This window comes from Amblyomma mixtum, chromosome 10 (genome assembly GCF_055824585.1).
Source record: "Amblyomma mixtum isolate Tamu chromosome 10, ASM5582458v1, whole genome shotgun sequence".
Classification (NCBI taxonomy): domain Eukaryota; kingdom Metazoa; phylum Arthropoda; class Arachnida; order Ixodida; family Ixodidae; genus Amblyomma; species Amblyomma mixtum.
Window position 1 is genome coordinate 18226041 of NC_143021.1, and position 11229 is coordinate 18237269.

General features: G+C 46.1%; 1 protein-coding gene across 1 annotated transcript; it reads right to left on the reverse strand.

Moving 5' to 3' along the window:
* Window positions 1-1396: 1396 nt before the first annotated feature.
* On the reverse strand, window positions 1397-5322 carry LOC149325261 (3'-5' RNA nuclease TATDN2-like). The gene is made up of 5 exons (XM_089564216.1): window positions 5032-5322; window positions 3629-3798; window positions 2898-3027; window positions 2028-2240; window positions 1397-1615 (listed from the first exon to the last, which is right to left on the reverse strand). Exons 1-5 carry the CDS (start codon window positions 5320-5322, stop codon window positions 1478-1480), a joined length of 942 nt encoding a protein of 313 aa, XP_089420342.1. The 3' UTR covers window positions 1397-1477.
* Window positions 5323-11229: the final 5907 nt, after the last annotated feature.

Below are 11229 nucleotides of genomic sequence, written 5' to 3' on the forward strand. Positions count from 1 at the left end.
TGAAGTCAGTTTCATTTTTAGTCTGACCACAGGGGCTCTTCAAGGCCCACTTCCTGTTATCTCGTTTCCGGAAGAAGGTATTCATGATCCGCACACTATTTCTCTCTGCGAACTCTACTGATAACTCCCTTGTGCTATTCCCGGAGCCTATGTCGCAGTCGCCTGGCTTCCAGCCTATTTCTTGCCAACCTTCACACCGAAGTCGGCCATCACTACAGTTTACTGTCATTTTACTTTTTTAATTGCCGACTCCACGTCTTCATATAAGCTTTATACAATCTGGTCGACACGGCAGGATGTAGGCCTGCACCACCTTCAGTTTGTGCAAGATATTAAGCCTAATTACGATAGCTGCCACCCTCTCATTAATAGCACCGAACACCACTCTATTGCCAGGTATATCATCATTGATGAGGAATGCCACACGTAGCTCTCGTCTCTCCGCTAATCGACGATAGCCCAGTACAAGTCCTCCCTATCGCCTAATCTGCCCTCCTAACCTTAGTAAGCCATATACGACATCCCCTTTAATACCAGCTAGTTCCTCAAGCAGCACTGCTAAACTGAACTAGAATACAGCACTGCTGGGCTAGCCTTACTGGATAAGGTTCTAGCGTCAAACGCCTGAAGAGTGCACACATCCGCCTTGTTCTTCTTTCTCGCGCTATCATCTATGGGATTTGCACTGGTATTCGCTCCAAACCTTGGCAATGGCCCGAACGGGTACGTGGCATGTCTACTGAGGTCGAAAACGACCAGTTAAAGACGCGGTGCCAGAGGCTGTGGTGATGGCCGGCCCATAAACAAAACCAAAAAAGAAGGCACTCACGGCCGTGTGGGTCAAGACAGCGGGCAGTGAGGCAGGTCTGTTTGAACCAGCGCCGTTTCAAATCGCCCTCGTCGCTGCAGTTTACCGAAGAAAGTTTTGCTAGTATTGCTGATGAGCTAATCCGCATGTTCGGTGTATAATTTGGTCTTAAGTTCGGCTCCAGGATCACCGCGACTTCGGAGCAATATTGACCTGACTTTGCAACCTGTCTAAAAGCATTTCATGCCTAAAAGTCCTGTAATGCCATGCGACGTGCAAATATAATGTGTAAAGTTAATCGTTTACTATTTCACTCCTTTAAAACATCACGTGATTTGAAAGTAGAATTCTTGTGCAAATGTCCAGTCAATACCTTCACACCAGCGGTCGGCCTACACCGTCAGGTGAATTAAAGAGAAATGCACGGCAACCACAATGCAAGACGAGTCAACAGAACTCCAAGATCGTTAAAAAAGGTTTTATTTACAGTCTTATAAAAAGTACACCAGGAAATAATAGTGAAAAATTCTATGTTACATACACTATATAAATTAGCGCGGTACGGAAGTAAAATTAAAATAGCACAGATTTCGGGGTCAGGGAGCCGGAGAGGCCCCGTTGTCGCATACAGCATACTCTTTGCGCGGCGGCGTGTCACACAGCACGACCTTAGATTTTGTATATACGGTGAGTGTTCTTCCGGACTGCAGAAAGCACATCCTCCACTTCGATACGTCGCAGTGAGGCTAGCCGGGTGGCCACGTGAATTGCCATCCCGGGGTGGGAGGCTCTGAGATGTCCGGACTCCTGAAAGAACACATAAAGCGAAGAGGTTACCAAACGGAAAGTGGATCCATCTGGCGAGCAAACACGACAATACGTGCATTACTATATCTTACGGGGATTTTGTTATAATGAATCTGCTGCACATGTCCTGTTATATTCTCAGGGACCTATGTAGTGCTTCGAAAATTTAGTCGTAGGGAAGTATTTAATTTAGTTGGTAGGGTAGGGTCGGAGGCCTGTTGTTAGGGTACATTGCTGGTATGTGGTTGATAAAGGAGTATATAGGAGCTGTCCATAAGCGGGTGTTGGGAATTTCTATACAGTTTTGTTAGGTTATATTAACATTTGTCTGAAGACTTTCGAAAGAATGTAACTTCAAATTTTTTTAAAGGGCCGGCACATAAGTGCCCAATTTAACAGAATTCATACTCACGGACTTCGGAAGGAAATATGGTGCATCCGTCTCAATCAGCAGTCGGTCCAAGGGGATCTTGTGGGCTACCTCGAGCAAACCGCCGGCGTTTGAGAAACCCACCAGAGGGGTGAGTCCCAGGCAAAGGTTGGGAAACTCGCTAAGCCACTGCTGGGCTTCGGGCCAACCGCCTGTGAAGCAGTGGCGATGAATCGGATACTCAGTCGGGACGATCTGTAGGGAGAGGGGGGGGGGGGGGGGGCAGAGAATTAGCGACTAAACTACACTGCCATATACTGCCCGGAGATTGCGAATAAAAGGAATACTGTCTGTACAAGGGTTGAAGGCCAAAGTAAAGAGAATTTTACACGTAACTATGCTACTGATACTGACGAGAAATCGAACACCCAGCAAGAGGATTCGAAAGCATAGGGTCGACATAGAGGCAGTGTCAGCGAAAGTGAACCTGAATTTTTATGAACAGGTTCTCCAATAATCGAGATTATTTGTGCAGGACTGTTAAACTACCGCTTTTTTGGCATCAGTTAATAGTTCAGTCATGTAAACAATAGTTGTACCCATTACGTTTAGGTGTCTCGTTGCAATCATGAGGAACCACCTAGACCGGCTTTTCATCTTGTGCAATTTATGTGGCCGGTATAGTTACTGCCATATCAGCTTTGAAATTTCGAAAATGAGATTAACTGCATGAATTACGTCGGTATGGCTATATCTCGCAAATTTCGAAAATTGCTGGCCTGGAGTGCACGTACACCCCCGCCGACAGGTGGAGGTCACATTGTGGCGAGCGTACGTGAAGCGCTATCTTCTCTGTCCCGGGCTTCCGCAAGGCAGCGTTAAAGATCAAGCATAGCAAGGAAGTCAACGTACCTTTTTGAGTATCGCGAGGGTGTCTGCGGCGGAGTCCCTCGAGTGGATGATGAGGGGCAGACGGCCATTCAAGGCCAGACGGACCTGCCTCATGAACACCCTCTTCTGCCTTTCATGCTCACAGTTGTTCCTGCACAAGCGAGACGAGTGTTACACGCGTCAGTGAAGGCACGCGCTCCATACACGAAGAAAACTCCGCACGCACAGAAGCTAGCATCAGTAAAAGGGCCCCCATTGAACTGCGCGCTGGCGATAACCACCGCTTTAGATTGCTAGCAAAGGTCGCTGACGCAGCGAAGCAACACAAAAAGACGCGTCAATGTTGACGTGAAATTTAACACAGGTAAATATAATATTTGGAACCCTTTGACTAAAATACTGGCATAACAGAAGCTGTTTTCATCAGTACGTGATGACTTGTGAAATAATCGCATCCTGCCCCAGATCACAAATGCACAGCATAGTGAAGCACACATAAGAGCGGGTTGGCGGGCTAGTTGGTTCTTTTGCGTGGTGAGGGAAAAGCGCATGGACGAGACACAAGGAACAATTAAATACACTTTCAATGCTTCTTGCGTCTCATCCCTGCGCTGTCCCCTCACCAAGCACATATAAACTGTCATAAACTTGGAAGCTTGGTATGACGTGATCAATCTGTGGTGTTACTCCATCCGTGCACTGATCGCTGTTAGTGTGATGGAATGAAGAAATTCGCTAGCACGCGCACTCACTTGTGAGAATAATCGAGTCCGATTTCCCCCAGGGCGACCACCTTGGGATGTTCCAATGCACTGATGAGGTGGTCTTCGACATCCTCTGTGTATTCACGGGCCATGTGAGGGTGGCACCCAAATGCACCCCAGACACCTTCCTCCGTAAGGATCTTCTCCCAGACGTGGCGCTGTGGAGATTTTCAAAAATCAGGACACGGAAAAGAGAAACAATACCCCTGTCACACTACCTAATTTATTGTCACTCTAATCGAATGACATTACCACCTAATGTCATTAATCGACCGCGACACGGGAACATGCAATGTCATTTGGTTCGAATGACATTCGCCACCGAATGAGTCAGGGGAACTCATTCGATCTTGAACCGAATGCGTGCTATGGCAACCAGATGCGCAGCAGAAACAAGCGATGCGAAAAAATAATGTGCACACTGCCAATTATAGAAAGTGCATTAATGTAGTTCTGCTAAAAATGTTAATGTTGGTGTGACTGTTCACGCTAAAGTCTGTCGTGGATAGATATTAATCTCGGTCTCAGCAGCAGACAACTTCAGGGGCCGAGCGCGAAGCAGCGTCTTTCCCGCGACCGTCCGCCATTTTGGTTGCGTGTTTCTTGCTGACGTAACTGAGCAGTTCATCTTTTGGAAGTCATTTCTATGCTCCACGCGTGTCCGCGTGAAGTCATGTCAACCATTTTGTTTGATTAGAATTATCGGATTTGCGGTTGACTTGGTACTTGGGTTGGCTTTTGATGACTGAAGTGCTGCAGAATGGCCGGAAATAATATTGTAGGCTTAAAATACTGCGCACAAATGTTCTCACCCGCTTTCGAAACACTGCCCAACAATTTTAGAGATTTTCAGAGCCTTTAAGTTATACTGTTTCTTTTTCCACTGATCGTCAATGCCATCATCTTCGAATAAGATTACTCTTTTCCCTGTAGCACTGAAAGACACCAAATGACATTTGATGCACTGAATGCCATTATTTTCGAATGACAATAAATTCGCTAGTGTGGCAAGGGCATATGTGTACGCTGGTGCTAACTAGTGCACGCGAATTCGAGTTTATCAAACTTTGACCATATACTCAGCAAAAACTGGCAAAGAAGTCCTTGGTGACATATCATCACGCTTCGGAACTACAGCGTTTGTTTTAAACGAACGCGTCTATAAGCCAGCATACAACTGAGAGCCATCAGAGCTTTCACGGAGCCAGGAAGAAACCAAGGGCTATACACCACGGCTTTCATGCTTAGAAAACATAACAGATTAATTTATATGGTAATCGCATCAGAGAAACGAGCAGCGCAACGAGAACTTCGAGCCGGACAAATAACGAGAGGAGGACGCTGCTTGCGGAAGCCCAGAACTCGCATCGAGATTTAGATTGAAATAGTACCTTGCGAAATGTCGATGGGTCGCAGAAGTTAGCCACGCAGCCTTCGTAGCAGTCCGGGAAGGTGTCGCGGTGCTTGGCGTGGAACTGGGCGTACGACCCTCGGTGACCCACTCTGTTGAAAAGAAAGTCCAGATGACAGTGGGTGTCCACGAGGCCCACTCGGGATGACAACCGGTAAGGCCACGGTTTTATCGGCTTGGGGGTGACATCCGTGGCTGTTGTTGAATTGTTGCCCCAGCCGACAAAGCAGTCGTCGCGGCAGGACTGAGCGAGTGGCTGCTGTAGGGCCATGATAGTGAACCTGCGCAGTTTTCAAAGAGACGACATGTTTCAAATGCTTCTTTATAACGAGTTTATTGAATTTTGATACCAATATACCAATTAAGAATCAGCCGACGGTAGGATATAAATAACATGACAAAGCTTTTCGTGCTCAAGTTAACATACCTGCCTCGGCGATAGACCACCTATGTTATGGAGTGAAGACGTTATGGACAACAGCGTAAAACGGACCGTAGCTTAACGCGTGACATCTCTGGTGAAAGCAAGGCCTCCGCTCGGTACATTAGCGCAGCAACGGCTCCCGGTAGGCAAGAGTCATCGCACTTGGTCGGTGAAAAAGAAGCCCTTCTACTCACCCGTGCGATGGATGCAGCAGTCCAAAGAAAAGCTGCGTTGGTGACGATCAGCTCGTGTCTCTCCGCTTTAACCCTGGTCTGGTCGAGAGCTCCGAAGAAGGGCGCGACCTGTCCGTCTTCTCGAAGAAAGTCCGACTGGCGCCGTGCATGGAAGTGAAGTACCAAGGAGACCACGTGACGGGAGAGGAGGCCGAGCGATCTGCAAGTGGAAAGGATAAACAAGTTCCTCTCTGGAGATGACCCCTTTCCTCTTTATCACTGCATCTCTTTGTCCGTGAAGGAGGTCACCTAGCCCAGCTTTTTCCTAGTATTTCGACCATGGTAGGGTCCTATGAATCATGGCTGACTGCTACACAATGGAATTTCTGGAATCTACAGGCACTCACTGCTGCTGTTATCTGTCGAAGCCCCAGCATAGCAGGCTCTCTTTCCCCGTCCGCCATTTCTCCGAGTTTAGTTTTAAAAGTGTGTTTAGCTTTTTTAGGCTGTTAGGGGAAGTGCAGGTTAAGGAATAGAATTGAGTTCAGTGACCTATATTCGGCCGGGACTATATGGCCGGCAGTTGTTTCAGTGCTTTTTTGTGCGTTAATTTTTAGCTATTTTTTTCTAAGTGATCGATCGGCATTTGCGGTAGGGAAAATTTTATTTCATTTGTGCACGTGCTTTCAAGTGTTTTTTGTCTTGAGCCTGTAGATTTGGTGGAAGCAATAATCGAGTGTTGCTAAGATGGTTAAGCTACTGGAGGTTAGATGTATGGAGTGTGAGGCGTCGGTGAATTTAAAAGAAACGCGGTTAGATTCAGTGGAGGAGGCCGAAGGCGCAGATTTTATGTGCAAATTCTGCGTATTGGGTGCACGCCTGGACAGGGCTGAACAGCAAACTAGTGCTAAGGATGGATGCTCTAGAAACAGAGTTACAGATAGAGAGGGCAGAGTTGCGCAAGCTTCAAGAACAGCTTTGTCAGTTGAAGTCAAAAATGGCTGACACCGCCATTGGAAGCCACAATGGCGGGCATTCCAGCGCCAGCCACGTGGATGGGGCTTGCACTGGCATGAACAGCGATAAGCCAGTAGGTCAGTCATGTTCAGGCAGGAAGGGCCTAGCACAGGTGGCAGCTGGGAAGTCGAGAGGCGATACTGAGAAGGGGTACGAGCTAATGCCAGGAAATGAGGTCACAGTTGCTGATAAGAGGCAGCACGATTCGGAAGATAGGAGGGAGGGGCAGAGTACCCTAGTGCTTATCGCTGGTGATTCAAACATGATGCGCTGCAAAAGAGCTATTCTGGACCGTGTGAAGGGTGATAGGCCGGTAGCAGACGGGGTGTTTCCAGGAAGGACAATGGACGATATTCTGAGAGCGACAAAAAGGGAACTGTCCGAGAATGTTGCAAGGCGCAACTTGGTAGTGGTAGCGGCGGGGCTAAATGATGTCCTGAATGGTAACGCCGCACAAGTAGGGAACAGATTAGCTGAGGGAATTGACGGTATAAGGGTGATAGCACAGCAAGCGCAGATCGTGGTGTGTACAGTGCCGAAGGTACAAGGAAGGAATGTAGAGGTTGCTAACTTTGTTGTGAATCTTAATCGAGAGATAATTAAGTTAGGCCTCGAGAAAGGCTTTGAGGTGGTAGACATAAACAAGGAAATGCGCAGAGCAGGTTTGGGCAGAGACTTTGGACGAGATGGCATCCATTTCAGTGGAAGGGTAGGAGAAGAGATAGGCTGGCCTGGAAGGCTGAGCGGTAGCTTTTTTAGGGGGTCCACGGTAGCTCAGGGTGCAGTGGTTGGTAGAAGCGATGTAGAAAATGTAACAATGGCGGCTGAGCCCAACAAAATGGCCACTAGGAGGCCCAGAAAGAAAACTACGAAAAAGAAATTTAACGCCAGGATCAGTTACATAAACATGCAAGGGGGTAGAAAGAGAGCGAAATGGCTAGAAATAGAACAGCAGTTGAAGGACGAAGCAGTAGGTGTGTACGCCCTATGCGAGACACATCTGAGGGATCTAGAAGATCCACCTTTAATCGATGGAAGGGAAGGGTGCAACAGAACAACAACGGAGAAGAAGGGAGGAGGAGTAGGTATGCTGATACATCAAGGAACAAATTGGCAAAGAATAAAATCAACTTGCAAAGAACATGTCTGGGTACCAGGTACAATTTCTGGCAAAAGGCATGGCTAGGGGTAGTTTATTTAGGGACCAGGACAAATGCAGGTAAGGAAACAAGGATCTAGTTAAGTGCCTCAATGACGATATAAAGCAGATTGGAGAAGGTGTCGATATTATTTTGCTTGGAGACATGAACGGCCACATCGAGGATCTGGATGGATACACAGATTGTAACGGGAAGTTAATGCTAGACTTGTGTGAGCGGCACAACCTAGTTATTGTCAAAAGAGAAACTAAATGTGAGTGACATATCACGTAAGAATCCCGTAACAGGCAAGCAACCATTGACTACTGTCTAATGTCGCAGGGCATCTATAGCAAGCTCGCAATAATGGACATAGACGAAGAGGGGAAGTACAGCCTAGGAAGTGATCATAAACGCATTAGTCTACAGTTGGGAGCCCTAGTCAAAAGAGAAATGCCGCGAAGTCAAAAAGATAACGCAAAATTAAACGATGAATAAATAGCGCTAATATCAGCCGATATAGCAGAAGTAATCGAGAAGCGCCCCATGGAAAAGAGGGATTATAATCAGTTAGAACTGCTCATCGCTACAAAAATGAAACAATTGAAAGGAGTAAACCGCTGGAGAGGAAAGAGGAAGCCACGAAGCTGGGTGAATATGGATATGAAGGAGGCCATCGAACAACGTCGGGTGGCTTCAAGGTAACACAGAGAAGCAAAGAGGGCGCAGTTATCTGAAGAGGAAATAGGCGAAAAATGGGAATCTTATCGACAAAAGAAACAGCAAGTTCAGGTCCTAGTCCAGGCTAAAATGAAGGAGTCCTCTGATAAATGGCTGGCTGAAGTTCGCGAGGCAAATAAAGGGGGGCCAGGGAAATTTTGGAACCATATAAGCTGGTTGGGAAAACAAATCAAAGAACGCAGGAACTGATTATAGATGCTGAGAGAAAATGTTTAGAGGGAGACGATGCTGTGAACTACATTACGTCATTTATAGCTGCCTCTTTTAGCAACGACAATGGGGTAATCTCCCCAAGTGAGGCGGCAACACAGGACAGCACAATAGAGAACAGCTTAGAACTGACTAGTCTTAACTGGGAAAAGGAGGAAGCGAATATTCCTAAAACCACGTCCGCAGTGATAGAAGAAATTCCAATTAAGCTGATTAATCAACTTGGTCCAAGAAGCAAGGAAGCGCTGATAAAAGCATTGGAGACAGTCATAACAAATCAGCAGATTCCCCACAGCTGGAGACAGAGTAATATGAATTTGATTTATATAAGGAAAGGAGATAAGATGAACATAAAATCCTTCCGTCCGATTACGATAAGATCTGTTATGTACAGGCTGGCAATGTATGCGGTGAAATTAAAAATGCAGTCATGGGTAGAAGGTAACCGAATACTCGGTGAACATCAGAATGGGTTCAGAAGGGGCAGGCGCTTAGATGATAGCCTGTTCCTACTTACCCATTGCATAGAAATAGCTAAGGCGGAAAACAGACCTCTGTTTTTAGCCTTTCTGGACATAAGCGCTGCATACGATAACATGAACAGGGAACTCCTGTGGAGCATATTGAAAGATTTAGGTATCGGTCATGAGGTAATTGATATTGCAAGATTTAGGTATCGGTCATGAGGTAATTGATTTTTACAGGAAATATACCGAGATAATGAAGTTGAAATTACATGGGAAGGGAAAAAAAGTACCACAACTGTGGGGGTGCACAAAGGATTAAGGCAAGGTTGTCCTCTATCACCGCTGCTGTTTATGCTTTATGTGATAAATATGGAAAGAAGGCTGGAAGAAAGTATTCTAGGTTATAGTCTGTCTACAGATTAGGCGGAAACGTAGTTGAGCAGCGACTCCCGGGTTTAATGTATGCGGACGATATTGTACTGTTAGCAGATAGCCAGGAAGATTTACAAACATTGGTTAATTGCTGTGGAGGCGAAGGAGAGGCTCTAGGATTCAGGTTTAGCCCAACTAAATCAGGTGTGATGATTTTTAACGATACAACTGATCAGGTGCTTACAATACCAGGCCACGAAATTCCCAAAGTGGCCGAATACAAATACCCCGGTAAATGGCTAAATGAAGGGCAGATATACACGGAAAAGCACGAACAGGCTCTTAGGGCAAAAGGAGGAAGAGACGCCGGGATAATGAAACATAGGGCATTATGGGGGTACAACAAATAGAAGTACTAAGAGGTATTTGGAAAGGAATAATGGTGCCGGGACTTACTTTCGGCAATGCGGTTCTGTGCTTAAGGACAGAAGTTCAGTCGAGATTAGACGTAAATCAGAGAGCTGTTGGAAGATTAGCTCTAGGTGCCCACGGCAAAACCACAAACGAAGCAGTACAAGGGGATGTGGGCTGGGCATCGTTCGAAGCACGGGAAGCTAAGAGCAAAATACTATATGAAGAACGCCTGAGGAAATTGGACGATAACAGGTGGGCAGCTAAGGTACTTAAATATGTATACAGAAAGAGCGTTGACTCACAGTGGCGGAAAAGAACTAGAAAACTAACCAGTAAGTATGCCGGTCATGAGGACGGAGAAAGAAAGAGCATTAAACGACAGGTTAAAAACGCGGAAGTTAAAAATTGGATGAATTCAATGGAAAAGAAACATAGTGTAGAACTATATCGATTTCATGATGAAGTTTAGCGCCAAAAACGAGGACAAAGAAGGAGTGAAGACACAACACGAGCGCTTTTTCGCAACTAAAACTTTAATGGAAGAACACATAACATATATACCCATATCGTGAAGTAAATCAAAAAGAAGAAACATACATGATATGGTCAAGATAAACCTTAGAGGGCGATACATCTGAAGAGTGCTGAGGGTGCAAAAGGTACATAAAGGGTGCAAAAACAGGAAACCTCATGGTCACAATCACAATCACGAAGGCGAAACCAAAATACCAAAAAAACCAAAAAAAGGCCAAAAAAAGGGGGGAAAGGAAAAGATATTAATTCCACGTGTGATCCAGGTATGCCAGCTCTTTTTCTGTTAAAGAAATGGACGGTGCGCTTATGCATGAATTTCCCGGTCGCGAAATATAAAAAGCCTCGGTAATTTCGCGCTGGAGGCGTTCTCTATGATGTGACAGAATTTCAGCCTGCGCATAAAGTGGATTGCATTTTTTTCTTGCACACTGGGCCACATTCCGGCACACAATCCGGCTTGCACTCCTTACATTCTTGGCAATGGTCAACCAAATGCGAGGACTTCGACCCAGAGAGCGATTTCTCGTGTTCTTTTAGCCGCACGTTTACACAACGCCCTGTCTGACCTATGTAGGTCTTGCCACAGGAAACAGGGAGTTCATATACCACACCCGTTTTGCACGGGATGAATCCCGAAGGATGGCATGTCTTCTTCTTAATTTTATTTTGTCCTCTCTGGTTCCCTAT